The sequence below is a fragment of the Pleurodeles waltl genome, chromosome 6, assembly GCF_031143425.1.
Source record: "Pleurodeles waltl isolate 20211129_DDA chromosome 6, aPleWal1.hap1.20221129, whole genome shotgun sequence".
In the NCBI taxonomy this organism is placed as follows: domain Eukaryota; kingdom Metazoa; phylum Chordata; class Amphibia; order Caudata; family Salamandridae; genus Pleurodeles; species Pleurodeles waltl.
Genome location: NC_090445.1, coordinates 1378731414 through 1378754900, shown reverse-complemented (window position 1 = coordinate 1378754900; position 23487 = coordinate 1378731414). Strand labels below are relative to the sequence as shown.

Below are 23487 nucleotides of genomic sequence, written 5' to 3'. Positions count from 1 at the left end.
ATAGAAGGAGACACTTTTACTTAAAAAAAGAAAGCACTATTAATATACAATTTGGGTACAGAAGGAAGGAATAGCTTAAAGACATTGCCCATGGAAGCAGTCAGTGTCTTAACGGTGGGGAATGATGGGGTAGGGTCCACGTCAATGGTTGATGAATATGCCTTGATAATCAGCACAATGGATAAGAGGTTTAACCCAAGAAAAAACATTGTTTTGGAAAGACATAAGTTTCTTCAACGCGCACAGATTGCAGGAGAGTCAATTGATGATTTTGTAGAAGCACTACGTACCCTGGCAGCCACTTGAATTACAGAGAGTTCAGAGATGAAATAATACGTCATCAGCTAATTGAGAGAACAAACAATAAAAAGATTCAGGAATTTTTTTTAGCTACAGAGGATCCGGATTTAGAAACTGCTTTGAAGTTGGCTAGGAGCATAGAACATTCTCAGATTTGCATACAGGAAATGAATAAAAACATAAGCACAGAGATCCAGCTTACTAAAGCAAAACAGACTACAAAATCAACTGTGGAAAGTAGCAAAGTGAATGAATGTAACTGGTGATGTAACTTGCTACAGGTGTGGAAGTAAAGCTCATGTTGGTATTTCATGTTGACCCGAATCACCCCAACATGGTCTTGTCTAAACAGGATAGTGTTTATCAAACGTATGCAGGAGCAACCAAGGATTGGATCAGATTACCTAGAAGTTTTTGCAGAAGGGTTAGGTAAGCTCAAAGGATTTCAGCATTGAATAATGCTGAAACAAGGTGCAAAGGCTGTAACTCACAAGGTGTGCAAGGTACCATTGGCACTATGTGCTGAGTCAAAGCGCGAATTGGAGAAATTATATAGAATGGGCGTAATAGAACCAATTGAGGGGGTCTGAATGGTTGGCACCTCTAGTTTTGGCGCATAAGGCAGACAAATCTTTAAACCTCTGTGCGGATTTAAGAGACTTTAATGCGAACATTTGGGTGGATCGCCAACCACTGCCCAACATCAATGAAATGTTGGCGAATTTGAAAGGTGCAAAGTACTTTATATCACTTGACATTTCTTCTGCATATCATCAGGTGGAATTGAGCAGGGATTCTAGACACTACACGTCGTTTATGACTCCAGAAGGCGCATATAGATACATACAGATGCCGTTTGGTTTGGCATCTGGGGTATTTCAGCGTTTGATGACCAGGTTGTTTCAAGGAAAGGGTGTTCTGTACTTCCAGGATGATATATTGGTATTCGGGGACACAATCACTTCCAACACACCCTTCAGTCTTTCATCGTGTACAGCAACTAAGTCAAGTGGAATGATCTTAAGGAAGGACAAGTGAAAGTTTATGTAGGAAGGTGTAGATTATTTGGGACACCATGTATCAGAGAAGGGTGTGATACCAAAGATGAACATTTTGGATGCAATTCATCATGCTCCTAGACCTGCGGATAAAGATCAATTACTATCTTTTCTAGGTTTAGTAGAGTGCTATGTGAAGTTTGTACCCAATTTTTCAGATATGACGGCGTGATTACGCAATCTTTAAAAGAAGAATGTCAAGTTCATGTGGGACAGTGTGTGTAATGAAAATCAAAAAGAGCATAGCCGATGCGCATTCCCTCAAGGCTTTTGACATTAATGACATGTATTAATACAACTGATGCAAGGAATGTAGGACTCAGTGCTGTACTTATGCAAGTGAGGAGTAACGCAGAAGAAGAAACTATTGCCTTTGTATCTAGAACTCTGATTGGGGCAGAGCACACATTTTCTACGATTGAAAAAGAAGCTTTAGCCTTGTGGTGGAGTGCAGAACATTAAGAGTTTTTAGGGGAAAGGAGATTGTTTTGAGAACTGATCACAAACCATTGGTTGATCTTTTTAGCACCAAGGGTGGGGGCAGGGTCACATCTCCTATTGCGAAGTGGCAATATAGACTGCAGGAATAAAACTATAAACTGGAATATATGCTGGGTGTGAAAAATCGAGTGGCTGATTGCTTGTCTAGATTACCTTTGTCAGAAAATGATGATAAATCGGAAGCAGTGGATGAAATAGAAATCGTGTGTGCAGTAAATGCTGTTGTAGATGTTTCTAAGGGAGCGTTAATTGAACAAGAGTGGGTAAGTGCATGTTTGGATGACGGAGTGTTGCAGAAAGTCAGGAGTTTCATCGTGGGAGGATGGCCCAGTGCAATGGACACACCAGAAGATTTAATTTCCTACAAGAGAGTTGAAGAGGAGTTGTCTATTGTTGGTAATATCATGCACAGAGGTAATCTGTTAATAGTCCGACAAGTTATGTATGAGAGGGTTGGAGTTGGCAGACGAAGGGCATCTTGGGATTCGCGCTATGAAGTTTAGGGTGAGAGAGGATTTCTGGTGGCCTGGGGTGGATAGAGCAATTGAGCGTTGTGTGCACGACTGTTGCATGTGTGTGTTGAGTAACAATTCTCAGGTAACTATCGGTCCCCAGTAGAACCCGTTGAGGTTAAGAATGTACCTTGGTCCAAGTTGGCATTTGACATCTCAGGACCGTTTGGAGTAATTGGAGGTACACCAAAGTATGCTTTGGTGATGGGGGACTACATGTCCAAATGGCCAGAAGTGCCGTTTGTAGAACATGTGAATAAAGATATAGTCAAGAAGTTCTTCAAATAAGTGTTCTTGAGAAAAGGATGAGGTCATGTCCTATGAAGTTCAAAGATTACATTGGACATTAGGTCATATAGCCAATCACATGCGTAGCTATATGTATATTAGTTTATCCAGGTGTAGTTATGCATGTGTTAGTTTTAGGTATTGCTGTTCTAATTTTTGGTTATGGTCAAGGATGGAGGGTAATGCTGGGTAGAGAGTGGAATGTTGAAGGGGTTCCAATTCCTGTGGGTGGTGGAACGTGGAAAGAGGGCGGTTAAGGCAGTTACTGCCGGGACGGGAGGAAGGGAAGGTGAAATAAAACTGAGTACTCCAACCCGGTGTCGTCTCCTTTTCAAAAGCTCTCTTATAAAGCGTCCACCATTGCTGGCATCCAATCCATGCCACATACGCATTTATCACAAGCATTTGTGAGGGGAAGTGTCACAAACGACGCAGGTTTGGGATGGAACAGAGGATGCGGGTGGCTGGAAGAAACATGGGAGGTGTGGGAGGGGGAAGAAACACTGACTTTCATAGTCCATGAAGACAGCTGGGATAATAACCCTATGTATGCTATCACATGAAAGGTCAGGCTTTTAGATAGAGGATTGGGAAAATTACCACACAATATCTTATGTGCTGTACACCTATCCTCTAAACATGTATCCTCCTCTATCTCTCTTTTTGATTATATCACAGTACGAGTGGTTACCCATAATCCATTACTATAAAATACTGACATTTTTAATTCAGCAAATGGCATAAAAGCCATCATTCTGTTAGGTTTTCCCTGAAGTATTTAACATTAACACTAACAAAATATTCAACCAAGCAGTAATGATCAGAGCCACAGCCACTGCTATATCCGTCTTAGCAATATTCCATACATATAAATCCAAAACCGAGTTCCCAGTCAGTTCATTCATATGCTGCTCCTGGTGGTTCATAGTGAAAAGACACATGTATCACTTGAATTTCTGTAGACTGCCAACTTGACCAAGTCTTGAAAAGTGACACAAATTCTCCCAAGGGAAAAAGACAGGACATTGATCGAATGAATATCAAAGCACGGTTGACTGAAGCGAGCACACAATTTTGTTACTGCGATTCCTATAATAGTGACACTATGGATACAGCAAAGAAAAATGCTGCAGCATTTCTAAGTTGGTAACATTTCCCTTAAATTACCTGCAAGAGAAAGCTGAATACTTGCACCACAGTGAAAAATACAGATCGCTATAGTGGGGTTGGTGAGTGCCTAGGGGAAAAGTAAGGATGTATCTTGGGGAAGTGGGAGATGCAATAAAAAGACAGTTGCTTATTGGCACAAAGGACTAACAAGCATTGGCAAACTCAAAAGGTTTGGCTTATAAAAGAGCCACTGACTTTGGCAATGTGTTTTACCATGTTGTACACCAGTGCGGCTGCTGTCCAGCATGTCTAAAAGTTAATCGATTGGTGTGTCAGAGTAGGGGGGTTGGATAGAGTGTCACAGTGTAGTAGGGAGGAGTAGTGTCTCAGAGTGGAGTAGCGGGGAGAAGAGTTCAGTGTCAGAGTGTTGTAAAGTTGAGTGGGGTGTGATAGGGTTGTATGGACTGAAGAAGTGGGATGGAGTGGGGTGGACTGGAGTGGAGTGGGGTGGATTGGGATTAAGTGGGGTGGGTGATTTGGATTGGAGTGATAGGGCTGTGGTGAAGTGCATTGTACTGAGTGGAGATGACTGGACTGGAGTGGTGGATTTACTGGAGTGGAGTGGGTTGGACTGGACTGGAGTGGGGTGGACTGGACTGGACTGGGGTGGGGTGGACTGGCCTGGGGTGGGGCGGCCTGGATTGGATTGGACTGAACTGGGATGGGATGGGATGAATTGGTATAGAGTGTGGTGGACTGGAGTGTGTTAGATTGAGTGGGGTGGATTAAAATTTGGTTGGCTGGATTGGAGTGGGGTAGATCGGGGTGCTGTGGTCTGCTGTGGGATGGACTGGATTATAGTAGAGTGGAGTGGAGTGGATAGGATTGGAGTGGGGTGGATAGGATTGGATTGGCATGGGCTGGACCACATTGGGGTGGGCTGGATTGGAGTGGGGTGGATTGAACTGAAATGGGATGGGGTGTGGTGGGCTGTAGGAGGACGGCTAGGATTGCAGTGGTGGATTGGAGTGGATTAGATTGGGGTGGGATGGGCTGGATGGATTGCTGTGGGGTGGACTGAAATTGGATGGAGTGTGGTGAATTGGGACAGAGTGTGGTAGATTGGAGTGACTAGGGTGATATAAGTGAGGTGGATTGGATTGGATTGGATTGCGGTGTGGTCGGCTCCAGTGGGATGAATTGGATTGCAGGGGGTGGGGTGGACTGAAGTAGGTAGGGGTGGTTTACAGTTGGATGGATTAGATTGATTGGTATGGGGTGGGGTGGGTTGAAATGGGATGGGGTGGATTGAATTGGGGTGGGTGGTCTGGAGTGGGTGGACTGGAGTGAGATGGATTAGAGTGAGTACGGTGGATTGGATTGAGTGGGGTGGACTGGATAGGTGTGGGGTGGACAGGAGTGGATTGGGGTGGAATGGATTAGGGTGGAAGTAGGGTTGGACTGGATTGGGGTGGATTAATCGGAGAGGAGTGAACTGGATTGGAGATGGGTAGATGAAGATGGTTTGGAGTGGGAAGGATTAAAGTGGATTGGACTGGAATGGGATGGATGGATTGATTGGACTGGAATGAGGAGGTTTGGGTAGCAGTGGACTTGATTGGAGTGGGTGGACCAGACTGGAGTGGTGCGGGTTGTACTGAAGTAGGGAGGGTTGGAATGGAGTGGGGTCCGATGGATAGGATTGGGGTGGATCGAACTGGAGTAGAGTGGGGTGGATAGGACTTGAATGGAGTTGGGTGGATAGGAGTGAGATAGAATGGACTGGGGTCAACTGGATTGTAGTGGGGTGTAATGGATTAGAGTGGGCTGGATTGGGGCAGATTGTTTTGGATTGGAGTGGGTTGTTTGAAATTAGAGTGGGACAGGATGGCGTGGGGAAGAATGTTTTGAATTAAAGTGGGGCAGACTGGAGTCGGGGAAGACTGAAATGGATTGGAGTGGGGCAGATTGTTCTGGATTGGAGTGAGGCAGATAGTATTAGGAGGGATTGGAGTGGGTGGAATAGATTGGGGTGGGGTGGATTAGACTGCAGTGGGGTGGATAGGATGGGAGTGGACTGGATTGGGTTGGAGTGGGGTGGATTGTTTTGAATTGGAGTGAGGTGGACTGGAGTGGGGCAGACTGTTTTGAATTGGAGTGGAGCACATAGTTCTTGATTACAGTGGGGCAGATTGGAGTGGGACAGATTGTTTTAGATTGGAGTGCAGCAGATTGCATCGGGCAGATTGTTCTGGATTAGGCAGATTGGAGTGGGGCGGATTGTTCGGGACTGGAGTGGGGAAGATTGTAGTGGGGTAGATGGGAATGGGGCAGATTGTTTTGGAGTGATGTTGACTGTTTTGGACTGGACTGGGGCGAACTGGAGTGGGGTGGATTAGACTGGGGTGGGCTGGTCTGGATTGGTGTGGATTGTGGTGGGGGAGTCATATTGGGGTGGGCTGGGGTGTACTGCACGATTATCAGCTAAAGCATCATTTCAGAAATTACACATAATAAAGAAACTATGTCGCTTTGGAATATTTACAAGATAATTGTCATATTTTGATAACAGCGCCCACAAACAAAAACAAAAGAAAACAAGAGTGCAAAGTGAGAAAAGACGACTAGGCAAGAAAGAAAGGAAAGTTAGCTATGAAGCAATTTTGTTTGTCCTGCTGGTCATGTTTTTGACAGTCACATGCCTTCTGTTTACAGGGCACTAGAAGTTAAAAAGAACAAAATAGTACCTCAATCACATCTGGAGCAGCGGACGGGCACTGATTTAGTTGAATCAATAAGTGCTTGGTCCACGCTCTACACTTGAACGCCAATGCCACGCCTGCAGTGACAGATTACGAGGCTGTAAAGCAGAGTGCCACGCAAGTCAACAAATGGTAAGCAACAGGTGGGCCTCAAGCCCCATACTGTACACAAGTCTTGCGCGCAAGAAGCTAGCGCATGCACTCGCAGACTCAACACACCCCAACCGCATGCCCCCACCGCATTCCCCCCCCTTCCCCCCCCCAAAAAAAACCACACCCACCCACCCAGAAAAAGAGCATATCGGAGAAAAGGAATGAAGTACCAAATTGGCAAAGTTCAGGGAGTACAATTATCACTGGTTTATTAATTTTTACATTAATTATAATACAAGCAAGATTACAAATAAAGGTGTTGGGAAGCTCATCACAATATTCTTACATTTCCCAACTAGCCAGAGTCTTCTCCCCCACCCCATCAATACACTCTCAGAAACAGTTTAATGCACATCTTCATTCACATCATGCACTGACTGCTGCCTTCTCTTTGTATGCTGCCATCATTTTCTTGATTTCAGCAATCGCCTTTCCAGGATTCAAACCCTTTGAAGTAAAGCATATAAGATAAGGTGAGAGCAAGGCACAAGGCGCACTCATACAATACTGCTTTTTGCATTCCCCTGGCCTCAAGGTGCCGCAACTATAAAGTAAGTAGAGTGATAACGAGTACAGAAAAACTTTGTTCGTTAAACACTTTCTTGGTCCGGAACGTAGCTGTTGTACAAAATCTAAATTAATCCCAGGACAAGGCTCAATGCCCAACTTGAGAAAAAAATGCCGTAAATAGGAGTCAACTTGAAAAACAAGTTTAGAAATACACCAATGGATCCGGAACAGCAGAGACTGCACTGGCAGGGTAATACAGCCTTATTGGTGAGGGTAACAGGACTGAAGTGCAAGAGCTTTGTGTTGGACTTGCTACTGTAAGCAAATGTGATGCAGATCCCAAATGAAGTTCATAGGTATGGTTGCTTGTCTCAGCCTTGGTAGCATCGACGCTGCAGGCAAGGAGAGTTGTGAATCTGTAGAGCTGACTGTGGGTTGCAGTGGTGTCAGAGCAAGGGGTAGGGTGGTCCAGTTAAGGTTGGGGTTTATTACAGAGTAAGGTGTTATTTCAAGTCAAGTGACCCGTAATCTTTAAGTGTACCTCAACCATCTGGCGCTTTCCTCAGTGTTACCCTACTAGTAGGTCTTTTTATCCCCAAAGAAATTCAGAGTTCAAACAAAAAGAATGCAACAAATCTGAGTGTATAAACAATTCTCCAATGGATGATGCACTGTTTGGATCTCATCAATAATTGTAAGACCCCGCTAAAAAACATTTACAAATTATCTCATGGACAACCTGGGTGGCCATTTTGGGAGTAGAAACACCCCATAAGACAAAGCATTGAAATCAGGTTGATTGCAATGCAGCACATTTCTAAAGAAAAAGTCATAAATAATAACATATGCTACACAAGTCTTAAATTACTGGAACCATGCATGATTATGAAAAATTGCTGAAAAAGAAAAGCACGGGCACTAAAAAAAATGAGTGCGTCAAAATGCATAAAAATGAAACAAAACGCAAAAATACATGTAAAAAAAAATAATCAAAAATTCAAGAACTATTGTTCAACGTATACACTCAGGACTTCTTTCAAATGTAGGGTGTTTTAAACATGCTTGACGTTTTCAGTTTAGGTCTGTGGCGACTTTGGTGGCAAACTGGATGCATCAATACAGGAGAGTACTAGCAGCCTGAGATCTGATCTACTGAGAAATGGTGTGGTCTGTGAGCAAGGGTCCCTCGGAGGGCTTACACCCATTACCACACAACACGTTGCCAGGTTGCAATACAGTGTGCCTCCACCTTATCCTTTTTATTCTGGAAAGGTCTGTGTTTAAAACTGAAGGACTTAGAGATTTCACATCCCCACCGTACCGTTACATTTACACAGAAGTGTTATTCCTCAATTCAGCAGTAATAATTTTATCGACCACTTAAGTACAAAATTGTATGTTTCCCACAACTATTTCACTACAGTAGAAAGATTAACCCTTTGAGAAATCGTTTTACTTATAAAGTGCATCACTGGGAATATCGCTCTGTGGGTTAAGCTTCTCACTACAGAAATTTAAGTGCAACCAGAAGCCACAAGGTTTAGAATGTTGATATGCTTGCTGCAGAGAAGACGATATCCTGAAAGGCAGAACTTTGAATCCTGCTAAATTACAGTGGGCACTGTACCTGCTGCAAATATTTGAATGTAACAGGAAGGGCATAAGTTTGACTCCTTGCACACCTAACTCAAGTTTTCATTCATTTGAGTTTAATAAAAGTAGCACCATAAAGTTAGGTATTAACACTTATTAGTAAGAACCAGGAAACAACCTGTTGAACAAGTTACTTACCTTCCGTAAAGCCTCACCTGGCAGCTACTCTCTAGCCATAGACTCTTTGCCTAAGGTATCAGACTGGATATGGAAAATATTTAGTATCTGATATGTGGCATTGTTCGGGTCCGTGTCAGCTGTGCCAGAAGTGATGTGCAGGGTGCGTATATAGGTACCACTTCAGTGCACGGACATCAGTTACTTTCCATGAGATTTTAAAGCCAGAAGCGAGGAAGCCCCAAACTGATGTACCAATGTGCAGGCACTAAGAACCTTGTCAGGTTTATCCTGTTCCCTATGCAGAGAAACCCATTCGCAGAGAGGGGCGGTTGGGAAGATCAGTAAGGAATCGGCATCTAGACAGAGTCACTACCAGATAAGGCACAAAGGTAAGTAACTTGTTCATCTGATAGAGACTTCTATCTGCAAATTCCTTACCTCAGAATACATTCCCTAGCAATACTCCCTGTAGGTGTGATGGCAAACAGATTTAGATCAGGAAGCCCTGTAGGACCGAATGGGCAAAGCATTTGTCACAATGGGCCTGACTGTCCAGACAGGTTGCCATATGGGCACCTCTGCACACCTTTAACAAGTAACACTGACAGATGTCCAGGAGAGGAGCTCTGCAAACTGACACAGTGGGCACTCTGGTGGAAAGAGCCCACAAAGTCTTTGGGAACTACTTCTTTGTCATGTGCATAGCAGATTTTAAAACAGAAGACAATCTATCATGAGATGGTCAGCTTCTGAACAGCATCCCCTTTCTTCACCCCGACTAACCCAACAAGTGTTGATCGCCCACCCTGAACTTTCTGGTATGATCAATGTAGAACAACACCACTCCTTTCGGGTCCAGTCGGAGAAGTTTGTTTTCCTCTTTGGAAGGGTGAGGTAGAGCAAGTAAGGTAGGCAATGTGACGGTCTGGTCTACATGAAAGGGTGTTACAACTTTCTGCAGGAAAGACGTTTTCTCAAAACCAGTTTCTCTGGGAAAAACGTTGTCTAAGGGGGTGCACAGAAAGTGCTCCAAATTCACTAAGCCTCCTGGATAATGCAATGGCCGCTTCAAAGTTTTTTTTTGTGGTTTTTTTTAAAAAAATAATTAAAAACTTTCAATAGTTTTCCTGGTTGTAAAACATGAAGGCAGAGCTGTATACACAGTGCACTGGCATATAAAAGTAGATATACATCACACCTTTACATTTGGGTATTTACATAAACCATTCGGGCCATAACTAGTCCACCATTTCTAGAAGCTTATGTTGTAGGTCTCTCTTAGAAATGAGGGTACCTATGACTACCATGGTGCAGTCTCCTCGGCTACCTCCCAGGTTGTTGAGAATACCTAAGAGCACTACTCACGGTGATGGCTCCCACGTTTGCCCCAAAACTGACAGTACACTGAAGATCTTTTGCTAATAGGTTGCAATGAAGGGACAGCTCCAGACCATGTGCATGAAATCTCCTTGTTGACTGTGGCAGCAGAAGCAGTGTTGGTTGGGGTGTTTTTGTGTGTGCCATCGAAAGGTAGGTCTGAGAAGACATGCAAATAGTTTAGCTAAATTAGCTGAAGCCTCAAGTAGGTGACAAGGACACTTGGGGAAATACATGCATCACTCCAGTCACTATCGTCCAGACGTCCCATCCAGGCCTCCCACCTCTCCTTCAACTTCAAAATCGGTCCAGCAAATATATTACTAGAGATTTATAGACTTATGACACTCCTCTGTTCCCCAGGTGCCCGAGTAGGATTTTGGCTTCCAGTAGATCATATTCAGATACTGCTTCTTAGGAATCACTATGGAAAGCAAAGGCATGACTCAGTTGCAGATAGTGAAAGAATTGGGACCTGTGAAGAGTAAATTCCTGTTGTAATTCATGAAGTATTTAATTTGCGACACAGTCCACATGTCTCCAAGTGTGGTTATTCCTATGAGGTTCCAAAGACCAGAATCCCTGCAGGGAAGCAGGCTGTCTCAGCGAGTTACCATGCCAAAAAGGTGTTTCCTTCTTCTATCTCTTGTTCCACTCTAACAAGGTAACAGTGCTAGCCCTTCTTCCTGGCTTAGTTGGCCCACCACCAGGCGATAGACAGGGTAGTGCCACACTCCCCCTTCATCCAGCCATTCACCACAAGGATTTTTGCCAGACAAACGCCCAAAAATAGAGGTGTTTATCTGGCATACACATACCTCGTTATATAGGTACTTCACTCATTTGCTACACAGTATTCAGGGGAGGGGTGCTCTTTGCCCCCAGAGTTTATTGATCTTCCTGGACAAGTTAGTGAACCATTCCCAGGAGATAAGAAGGGGAAACTTTTGAAGGATATAGAGGAAAAGGGGTAATGTCAACATCCGGAAGAGGACCACCCTTCCCTCGACTTTGAGGGGCGGTTTGGCCCATTTGGTGTGGTCATTGTTTTACGCATTTGAGGATGATGATTCAAGGTCCAGGTCAAGTGGGTGAAAGGATGATGTTGATGCCCAAGTACTGAAAACTGAGTCTGCATCAACAACAGTTGCGTCCCTTTCACCCCGTAGGGGAATCAGGAGGGCTTTGGATATATTGGCGGACAGCCCGGGCGTCTTCCTGTAGAGGATGAATCAACTGGGGGCTAGCATTGGCCAACTCTGATAGAGTAGGCTGTCTCCTGTGTACAGGGCTATGTGATCTTCAGTGACCGCATCCCAATTAAAGCTCCAAATCAGAGCTTTGCACTGGACCTAGACCGCCAATGGTTCAATTGCCAACAAGAATAGAAGGGGTGACAATCGGCAACCCAGTCTCATGCCTCTGCCTAACTGGAAGGGAGAAAAGAGCAGCTCATTGACAAGGACTTGTGCTATGAATGATTGCATATGTGGTAGATATAATTTGTAATTTCGGTCCAAAGCCTGTTTTTTTTGTAGGGTATCATCGAGGAAGAACCAATTGACAGAGTCAAAGGTCTTACCGAAGTCCATCAGCATGAGGGCGCTTGGGACCGGTAACCAACCAACATGTGCTAGGGCCATGTGGCCCCTGTGGATGCGATGCCTGGTGCTGTGATGCAGAATGAATCCACTATTGTCCGAATATACCAGATGTGGGGGTACCGCTTACATTCTAGGGATATTGGTCTGCAGGATAAACAATATGACACCTGTGGCATTTACGGATCATCACAATAGTGGCCATGTTAGAGTCTGGGAGCAAACAGCCTTGTTCAATTGCCTCCAGGTACATACCTAGAAGCGGAGAGAAAAGAATCGACTGAAATTGCCGATAGCACTCAACCGGTAAGCAGTTCAGGCTGGGGGTCTTAACAGTGTTTTCAGGGCCTCACCAATCTCCCCCACTGTAGTTTCTTAGTCCAGATCTAGGCTATCATCCAGGCGAAGCCTCATCAGGGGGAGGTCTGCCAAAAGCAGAGCAAATGTCTCCCTGTCAAGCCATGCCCTAGCGGAATATGGGGGCTGTTAATAATCCGTAAACACATTTGTAATATCTAGGGCCAATGTGAGTGCTATGCCTTCATCAGTCCCGAGGTTCAGGAATAGCAGGGAGGTTGTGTCCTAAGTGGCCAGACAGTACAGCAATTTACTAGATTTGCCCACTCATTTGTGAACGCTCCTAGTAGAGATGAGCAAACATTGACAGGCCTCGTCGAAAGGAGCAGTTGCAAGGAGGCTCTGGTGACATCCAGCTTAATGCGCAGCACCTCAGTCTGGTGCAAGGTGTAGCCCTTTTCCAAAGTAAGGGCCTGTAGTTCAGATATCTGGTAATATTTCTCACATTCCTTGCCCTTCAAATAGGATCCAACTTTGCCTCAGACTGTAGCCTTTCCTGCGATTAAATGGGTGCCAGGCAAAGCCACAGTACCTCTACTGAGATCTAAGTATGAGTTCACCTGCTCTACTAGGTGCTGGGTAAATTGCTTGTCAGCTAAGTGCCAGACACTGAAGAGCCAAACAGGGAAGTGGTGATCTGGGGCTGCCGAGCCGAAGCAGAATTTCACCTGCAAGTGGTCCAAAATGCCTCAAAGAAGAACCGGGAACCCATCATGAGAGCAAGGTCTGTGGCTGGGACAAGGAATAAGCCAATATGCTACAGCATGTTGAGGGCTGCGACTGGTGGGTGTAGGCACGTTGGGTGGGGTGGCAAGATCTCCACGCATCACATAAGGCTAAGGAGTCCACTCAGTGGCGTAATCCGTCATGAGGTCAGCCCCCCTAATTCTTTTTGCTAGAGGATCCAAATCAGACATCATTAAATACCTCCGACCACCGTGATCCAAATTTTAAGGCTCAGTATCTCTTGCTATAGGGCCTCAAGGTTAGCCCTTGGGAGCCCAGGAGGGACATACACACTGATGAGATTCTGAAGGTGGCCACAACAATACACCTCCTCAGAAGGTCGGGTCAAATGGAGAATACTACGAGGAGGGAAGGATTTCTGCAAAAGGTGCACTACTCCCCTACAGCCGCAGGTATAACCAGCCTGGTAGACCCTATCATACCTGAAAGAGCCAGGAACGGGCATCTGGTCCCAATCAGATCGGTCTCTTCTAGAAACAGAAACTCTGGCAAGTGATGCACAGTGAATGGTAACACTGCCCTTCAGTATATCCAGTCATTAAAGCTGTTGATAAACAAGTTACTTACCTTCGGTAACCGATTATCTGGTAGAGACATATGCTAGTTGCAAGATTCCTTACCTTAGAATTTCCCCCAGGGGTCAGTCAGGATCAAGAGATTTTTCTTCGAGCAGTACCCCAGTCGACGCTGCATCCGTCGTTGGCGTCATGGTCGCTGGCTATAATGTCACGGGTTGTATACAGACGCCACCCTGGCGCTCTGACGTCAGTTTTCTTTCCACGACTTTCCATACCAGAAACGCAGTCATAATTACCACTGACTGGTGCGCCAGAACTCGGGCCCTGAAAAGGAAGTCCCTGTCCCTAAAATCAGTTTGCAGTGTGGGGTGGATGGGTAGGTCAGTAAGGAATCTGCAACTAGAATATGTCTCTACCAGATATTTGTTACCGAAAGTAAGTAACTTGTTCATCTGCTAGAGACTTCTAGTTGCAGATTCCTTATCTTATAATACATACCCAAGCAAAACCTTCCCCGGAGAACCAAGGTCATACTAGGAAGTCCTGCAGGTCAAAACAGGCAAAGTACCTGTCACTTCGGACCTGACGGTCCAGGCAGTAGTGTTTGGTGAACATGTGCAATGATACCCATATTGCTGCCTGGCAGATATACAGGACTGGCTGGAGATGTTGCTGTGGTGGAGTGAGCAAGCATACCCTCTGGGGGTTGCTTCTTAGCCAATGCGTAGAACATTTTAATGCAGAGCACAACCATTTTGAGATACATATTTTCTGCACTGTCTGACCTTTCTTCGCACCCACATAACCCACAAAGAGTTGGTCATCTACCCTGAACTCTTTAGTAGGATTAAGATGGAGGGCAGATGCTCTTTTTGGGTTCAGGCGGTCAAGTCTATACTCCTCCTTAGAAGGTTGTGTGGGTGCATAAAAAGTAGACAAAAAAGATGGATTGGTCTACATGAAAGTGTGTGACTACCTTGGTGCGGTTGGTCAATAGAGTTTATGAACACCATGTCACAAATTTGTTCCTTTAACAGTCATATACTGTCTTGGTGGAAGGGCACCTGGTTGCCAAGATAACATTACAGACTTTGGGCGGAAGGTCAAAAGCTGTCAACTGCCGCCGCTTATTCTCCATGCAACATGGTGGAGACTGTACAGGCTTGGTTGGGGAACCCTCCCCTGCTGCTGTGACAGAAGATCCACCAGAAGGGGCAGTCTGATTGGACGATCAATGGCGAAGGGCAGTAGTTCGGGCTACCAGACTCTTCGTGTCCAATCCGTAGCCACAAGGATTACTTGGGCACGGTCGTTCTTGATCTTCTTGAGAACTCTGGGCAGAAGTGGTATAAGCGGAAAGGCATACAGGAGGCCTGATCACCACTCGAGACGAAAAGTGTCACTGAGCGAGTGCCACCTTAGAAACTCCAATGAGCAAAACTGCTGACATTGCAAGTTCTCTACAGAGGCAAACAGATCTAACCAAGGCTCTCCCCACTGCTGAAAGAGACTTTGCATCACCTACAGATGGAGACGCCATTCTTGAACGACCGGGCACTGTTGGTTGAGTGTGTCCTCTGTGGCGTTAAGAAAGACTACCAGATGTTGAACCACCAAGGATATGCCCAGCTATTCCAGCCATGTCTAGAGGTGGCGAGCCTCTTGACAAAGGGTCCACGACCCCACCACTCCCTGCTTGTTGTAGTACCAAATGTCGGTGGTGTTGTCCGTAAACACCTGCCCCACTTTCAGGAATGCTTTTATGCCAGTCTGATGACCCGGAGCTCCTAAAGATTGATGTGGAGCCCTGACTGTGCCGGAGACCAGGCACCTCCAATTTCCATCTCTCCCATGTGGCCACCCCATCCCATGAGTGATGCATCTGTCACTACTGTCAGATATGGCCAGGAGATGGATCTGCCTGTGACTCAATTGCGGTTCGTTAGCCACCACTGCAGGTTTTGCATAGTTTCCTCCGAGATGTGGACCATGTTGGAGAGATTCCCCTGATGCTGCGCCCACTGGAACTTCAGGTCCCACTCCAGAGTCTGCACCTGGCATGTGTGACCAGCAGGATGCACAAGGTCATGAGGGACAGAAGCCCCAGTCAATCTCACTGAAATCCAGGATAGAGGCTGAAACATCTGTATCATAGCCTGAATATCACTGCTCAGGAGGATAGGCCAAAACAACACTGTGTCCAGAACAGCTCTGATGAAAGGGAGTATCTGAGAGTGAGTCAGATGTGACCTTGGCATGTTTACAGTGAATCCAAGTAAATGCAGTAGGTTCCCCATAGTCTGGAGGTGGGAGACAACAGCCTGGAACGGAGCCTGCCTTCAACAGCCAGTCGTCGAGGGAGGGGAAGAATTAAACCCTTGACCTGCGCAGATGAGCTGTGACCAGTGCCATAACTTCGGTGAACACCCGAGGGGCATTGGTGAGTCCAAAGGGGACCACAGTGAAGTGAAATTTCTTGTGGCCCACCATAAACAAGTAATTTTTGTGTCCAGGCAGGACAGGGATGTGCAAATAAGTATACTGCAAGTCCAATGCTATTATCTTGTCTCCTGCATCCAGGGCAGATAAAACCTGAGCTAGGGTGAGCATTTTGTACTTCTTCTTGAGGAATAGATTGAGGGACTTAGGGTCTACAATAGGGCGTAGGCCCTTGTCTTTTTTGGGTACCAGAAAGTAGCGGGAATAACTTCTACAATCTATTTCTGGCACAGGAACCCTCTTTATGGCTCCCTTGGCCAAGAGAGCTCTAACCTCCTCATGGAGAAGTGCCAAATGACCCTCTGCCATGTGATCAAAGAATGATGGCATGGATGGAGGGGTAGTCTGGGAGGGAAGGCCACTTCAGACTATTTGCAAAACTTACCTGACTGGCATGATGGTATGCCAGTGGGGCAGGTGATGGCAAATTCTGTCTCCGACTGGTCCCTGGTGAAGAAGCATCAGACCAGGAAGGTGTGGTGGCTGCAGCTGATGGGGAGGGGGGCAGATGTGTGGACTGGCTATTCTGCTGGCTCCCTGATCCATGCAGATGCTGGATCCCACTCCCCTGGCCACACTGAGGCTGGGTAGCATGTGCAGCACAGTGGCTGTGGGGAACAGACATAGTCCGTAGCCTCGAATTGGGTGAAAAGCAGATTGAGGGGGACAAGGGGCCGATGAGAGGCCTAGGGACTGACTGGGCCGTAGCCCGGAACTCCTTAAAGCACTTGAGCGCCGAGTCTGCTTGGTCTCCAAAGAGCCGGTGCCATCGAAGCACATGTACATAAGAGTGGATTGGACATCCCCTGAAAAGCCAGATGTCCTCAACGAGGCGTGGTGCCTCAATTCCACCTTCGAAGCAACCAATCTGCAGAGAGATTTGGGCGTATCCAGCCCACATCAGGTTGCAAACTTTCTCTCCCGTTAGCAACAGCTTGGAAGAGAATGGCTTAGGCCGCCTCCGCAACCAGGGGCAGCACACTTACGCAACTGTGTCCCATAAAGTAAGGGTGTAATGGCCCAAAAGGAATGCAATGTTCACGGACTGCAATGCCAGCTGGATGAAGAAAACTGCTTCTTCCCGAGATTATCCAGTCTTGTGGATTCCCTGTCCGGGAATGCAGAAGGGAATGAGCCATGGTATGTTGAGGTTTGGAAAACCAAGCTCTCATTGATAGGGTGTTGGGTCAGGGACACCGGGCGGTTAGGCGCTAGTCTATGGAAGGGGGGATAATGCCCTGTTCACAGGAGCCGTGTGCTGTGATTGGACCAGATCCCCATCAGGACATCAGTGAGGGCCTCATTGAAGGGCAAAAGTGGTTCGGACTTGGAAGCCCAGATTGAAGCATCTCAGTCAGGAGGTTAGTGTTAACAGCCACCGAAGGCAGCTCGAGGCCCAAGCTTCGGCTACTCTTCGTACCACTGTGGAATAAGACACTCCCTCCTTCGTAGCCACGGTGGGGGGAGAAAGCATGCCAGTGTCAGGGGAGGTGTCTAGACTGCTGGCTTCACAGAGTTCCTGAGTCCAGTCCACAGGCTCTTTAAACTGGTATTCTAAAGGGTCCAGCGACTACTCCATACTCCCACCGAACTCCTACCCATAACAATAAGGGTCAGGATCTGACCTAGGGAGCAAGGTCCCTGCCGAAGTCCAAATTGGCTTCAAGTGACGCCAGTCCAGCTCCGTGTCAGGGTCGGCAGTAAGCATGGGATCGACATCGACCGCGGGCCTGGGCGACATCAGGAGCATCAACGTCAGAACAGACATCGGTGAAGGATGCCCCCCCCCCCCTTAGCCGAGGCCGCTGGCGTGGAACCCAAAGGGGCCCCTGCAGAGCCCAAGGGCGCTCCGACAGGGACGGACTGCCCAATGATGAAGCGCATGGCCTCATAAAATTCCTTCAATTGGGCAGGAGTGGCTACGACTCCTGGAAACTCAGAGGCACGGAGCCGACCGAGAAGTAGGCTCCAAGGTCGGAGGCCTAGAGCAACGACGCTCCTTCTCCCGCATCATCTGACCGACAGGGTGAAGTCCAAGAACACCTGTGCTTCTTCAACTTTATTATGCTTACCCAAGTATCCCAAAGATTTTGAATGGGACGACGATGAATGGCAGGGCCTACGCAAGCAGTCTCGGGACCTTCCTCTCGACTGAAGACTTGGAGCGATGAGGAGCTGAGCGCTGGGTACGAGCAGCTTTAGGGACCTCTACCTCCATCCCTTGCAGTTCTTGGCACAGCACTTGGAGCATGACTTTTGGTCATGGTCGCGCTCCAAACACCACAGACACACAATGGTCTTGACAGCAACTGAGGGCAGCAGAAAAGGCCAGTACCTTAACCACCCTTGTCACCAACATAGCAAAGAAAGAACCATCCTCATTAGCCACACTAGGAAGAGAAACAAGGCGAGTGTCTGGTATGAGGAACTGGTGGATACCAGTGGTCTGGACACCACCTCAGTAATCTTTGGCCTCATCAATGGAATGGTGTATCCATAGGGATCCTACAATCCTCTCGAAAAAAGCAGGTCCTGGCCCACAGACAGAAGGCAGAGCTAAAGCAGACACCAGAGTAGAAGTCAGGTGACATCGATTTTGCTCCTTATTGCAGTCAGATACGATTATAGGTGTGTGTGCTTCCAGGACTGTCGTCACTGAAACAGGTTCCAGGGAGGGTGGCAATTTGAGTCTGAATTGTTTAGGATCCAGAACTGGGTTCAGGGGGCCCGGCTAGCGCAGGACCCGCATGTGGAAATCCATTGAGGGCACCCACAAAACTCAGAGCCCAAAGGAGCTCCAGAGGGGTTGGCTCAACCAAAAATTAGGTGCCTAGCCTCATAACATTGACAGAGTTGTGAGGGGGGGGGGGGTAACTAGGGGGTTTGTCTCTGCCTCCAGGAAACTTAGGAAAGCACAGAGCAGACCCAGAGGCCGAATCCACCTGGGAACGAGGCCTACAGTGACGTCATTCCCAGGCCACGCAAGAAGATTTAGACTGGGACGGTGAAATTGAATAGTGCTTCAAATTCTTTGGCTTGTTGTGGGAATTACTAGACAGCTTTGAGTGCGAAGACGAGCACATGGAAAAACTCCATTGGCAGTCCTGCAACCTGGAACATCATGGAGGCAACTGATGTCTGGTGACTAGGAGTCCGAGGAAGGTTCCTTCAGCGGCATGAGATTCATGTCATTGTGGACCTCACAAGTCTTGGAATAGTAGTGGTCCTGGTTCAAACACCAATGTCAAACCAGATGGAGGTATGTCACAAGCACCTGTCTGACAGAAACCATTGGGCTTAAACTCCACAGTTTTTTTGGGTGACGTTCTAACTACATTGGGAGACAAAATGCCCAAAAACTTCAGTCAACCAATTACTGGAGCTAGCGCTCTCTGAATCTGCGCTTACTGGCATGTAAAGAACGAATGTCAGTGTCCTGAGGTGGTGCCTATATAGGCACCGCAGGTCACGTACGGCTCTGAAGAAGCAGACATGGGGCCTAACGACGCCACCTACCGACATGCAGAGGTACTCCTCAAGGCAGTTTCTGGACGCAATCGGACAACGGGATTGTTCTAGGATACGGAATCTGTAGCTAGAAGTCTCTATCAGCCTAACTTCTATAATGTAAAAAAGCATTTTAATCCTAATTATGCAACTAGATCCATATACGCACGTTACATATATTGTGGAAAGCATAACCATGCCATTCTGCTTACCAAAAAATCATTCTTCTGAATTTCCCAACTAAACAGTCTTCTTTTTTATTCAAATGGTCTAATTTCTAGTGGAAGCAGAAGTTTTATACTATACTGTAACCAACTTGTGAAGATTAAGGCTACGGAGTGCTTCAACAGACATCTCCTGCATCAAACAATTGTTTACCACAGCAACACCTCTGCCGACCCAGGAAGTACAGCATAAGAGAGATACTTTTAACAAACTGGTTATCAACATGTCCACAACAGCTTACATGTTATGCAACCTGCACTTGGAAGGTGGGGTGAACACAACTCCATCCTCCACTAAGAAACAGCAAACACCACCACCATAAAACAGAATACTGCCCACATATCCAAAATAGGCCAGATACTCCGCATATGTATCACAGAGCTCGCAATAGTGTAACCCATGATATTAACTGCCAACAGATTAGAATACATACACACATCTGACAAACCTTAGAGGCACCCTAAAGGTGGGCCTCACCAAACTCACAGGAGCACTTAGTCTTCATAAAACAATATAACTCCACTACAACTCAAAAAACACTATACCAACGCACACCAAACCCACACAGCTAGTCTAATTTAAAGCAATACGGTGGACACTAATAAGACAACATACTCTCCTATTAACACTGACACATACATCAATCAGGGTCACAGAACATACAAATCACCACGGACGCCATGTAGCCGAATTGGTAAACACACATCAAACAAATACAGAAAATAAGCTTAGTATCCGCATCCACAATATGAAGACCCTATTCAGTTAGAAGACTGATCCGTTATGGAACCATAAAAATGAGGGCAAGCAAGCACCCAAACTCAGGGTTGACAGCAATAAAGTAATATGTAAATCTCGGATACCCATCACCGTTTGAAAACTGAAAAGTTGTTATTCAGACTTCAAATGAACATTTCGAAAAACGGGGCCTGTGGTTGAAGACTGACTTCTGTGATCTCATCCTGTTCGTGGCATGAGACGCTGCAGATTCACATGCTGTGCACATCCCGCCATCTAGTGTCGGGCTTGGAGTGTTACAAGTTGTTTTTCTTCGAAGAAGTCTTTTCGAGTCAGGAGATCAAGGGACTCCTCCCCTTTCGGCTCCATTGTGCATGGGCGTCGACCATCTTAGATTGTTTTCCTCGCAGAGGGTGAGGTAGGAGTTGTGTATATAGTAATAGTGCCCATGCAATGGAGTAAGTATGTATGTACATAATGTGACTAAAACTGATAGATTTACAAGTGTACAAGTTTTAATTTTTGTCAACTTCGAACGGATACAGGCTCCCGGGGAGGTGGGATGGCGCATGTGACTGCATCGTCTCATGCCACGAACAGATGTAAGTGACATTTTCCGTTCGATGGCATGTGTAGCTGTATGTGCATAGACTAGTAAGCAGTTATCTCCTCAAAAGCGGTGGCTTAGCCTGTAGGGGTTGAAGTTGTTTGAAATAATTTTCTTAATACTGCTTGTCCTACTGTGGCTTGTTGTGTGGTTAACATATCCACGCAGTAATGCTTGGTAAATGTATGAGGCGTAGACCATGTGGCTGCCTTACAGATTTCAGTCATTGGTATGTTTCCTAGAAAAGCCATGGTGGCACCTTTTTTTCTAGTGGAGTGTGCCTTTGGTGTAATAGGCAGTTCTCTCTTTGCTTTTATATAACAGGTTTGAATACATTTAACGATCCATCTGGAAATGCCTTGTTTGGATTTCCTGTATGAGGTTTTTGGAAAGCAATAAACAATTGTTTTGTTTTGCGAATTTGTTTGGTTCTATCTATATAGTACATTAGTGCCCTTTTGATGTCTAATGTATGTAATGCTCTCAGCCTCAGAAACTGGTTCTGGAAATAACACTGGAAGTTCCACTGTATGATTTAAGTGGAACGGTGAAATAACTTTAGGTAAGAATTGTGGATTTGTGCGTAGAACTACTTTATGTTTGTGCATTTGTATAAAGGGTTCTTGTATGGTAAATGCTTGTATTTCACTGACTCTTCTGAGAGATGTGATAGCTATTAGAAAGGCTACTTTCCATGTTAAGTACTTTATCTCACATGAGTGCATGGGTTCAAATGGTGGACCCATGAGTCGTGTTAATATGATGTTGAGGTTCCACGAAGGAACTGGTAGTGTTCTTGGTGGGATAACCCTTTTCAGACCCTCCATAAATGCTTTTATGACTGGGATTCTGAATAATGAAGTTGAATGCGTAATTTGCAGATAAGCCGAAATTGCTGTTAGATGTATTTTAATGGATGAGAAAGCTAACTTGGATTTTTGTAAGTGTAGTAGGTAGCTTACGATGTTTTTTGCAGATGCTTGTAATGGTTGGATTTGTTTATTATGGCAGTAATAAACAAACCGTTTCCATTTATTTGCGTAGCAATGTCTTGTAGTAGGTTTCCTAGCCTGTTTGATGACCTCCATACATTCTTGTGTAAGGTCCAGGTGTCTGAATTCTAAGACTTCAGGAGCCAGATCGCTAGATTGAACGATGCTGGACTCGGGTGTCTGATCTGATGTTTGTGTTGAGTTAACAGATCGGGTCTGTTTGGTAGTTTGATATGAGGCACTACTGACAGGTCCAGTAATGTTGTGTACCAAGGTTGTCGTGCCCAAGTTGGTGCTATTAGTATTAGTTTGAGTTTGTTTTGACTCAACTTGTTTACAAGATACGGAAGGAGAGGGGGAAAAGCGTAAGCAAATATCCCTGACCAACTCATCCATAACGCATTGCCTTTGAAGTGAGGCTGTGGGTACCTGGATGCAAAGTTTTGGCATTTTGCGTTTCCTTTTGTTGAGAATAGGTCTATTTGCGGTGTTCCCCACTTTTGGAAGTAAGTTTGCAGTATCTGGGGATGAATTTCCCATTCGTGGATCTGTTGGTGATCCCGAGAGAGATTGTCGGCTAACTGGTTTTGAATTCCTGGTATGGATTGCGCTATTAGGCGAATGTGGTTGTGAATCGCACAATGCCATATTTTTTTAGCTAAGAGACACAATTGTGTCGAATGTGTCCCTCCCTGTTTGTTCAGATAATACATTGTTGTCATGTTGTCTGTTTTGTCAAGAATGTGTTTGTGGGTTATTAGTGGTTGAAATGCTCTCAACGCTAGAAATACTGCTAGTAGTTCTAAGTGATTTATATGAAGTTGTTTCTGTTGAGTGTCCCATTGTCCCTGGATGCTGTGTTGGTTGAGGTGTGCTCCCCATCCTATCATGGAAGCATCTGTTGTGATCACGTATTGAGGCACTGGGTCTTGGAAAGGCCGCCCTTGGTTTAAATTTGTAGTATTCCACCATTGAAGCGAGGTGTATGTTTGGCGGTCTATCAACACTAGATCTTGAAGTTGACCCTGTGCTTGTGACCATTGTGATGCTAGGCACTGTTGTAAGGGCCACATGTGTAATCTTGCGTTTGGGACAATGGCTATGCATGAGGACATCATGCCTAGTAGTTTCATCACTAATTTTACTTGGAACCTTTGGTTTGGGGGCATGGCCTGTATTACGTTTTGGAATGCCTGTACCCTTTGTGGACTTGGAATGGCAATCCCTTTTTTTGTGTTGATTGTTGCTCCTAAGCACTGTTGTATTTGACACGGCTGTAGGTGTGATTTTTGGTAGTTGAGTGAGAACCCTAGCTTTTGAAGGATTTCTATAACGTATTTTGTGTGTTGAGC

The 23487-nt window shown here is 45.8% G+C and overlaps 1 protein-coding gene across 1 annotated transcript in view; it reads right to left on the bottom strand.

Moving 5' to 3' along the window:
• Positions 1–6867: 6867 nt before the first annotated feature.
• SDHB (succinate dehydrogenase complex iron sulfur subunit B) overlaps positions 6868–23487 on the bottom strand; it is a 95086-nt gene continuing 78466 nt past the window's right edge. The window contains exon 9 of the mRNA XM_069240689.1: positions 6868–7131. Coding sequence (XP_069096790.1) covers positions 7051–7131 — 81 coding nt within the window. The 3' untranslated portion in view covers positions 6868–7050. The remainder of the gene's footprint in view (positions 7132–23487) is intronic.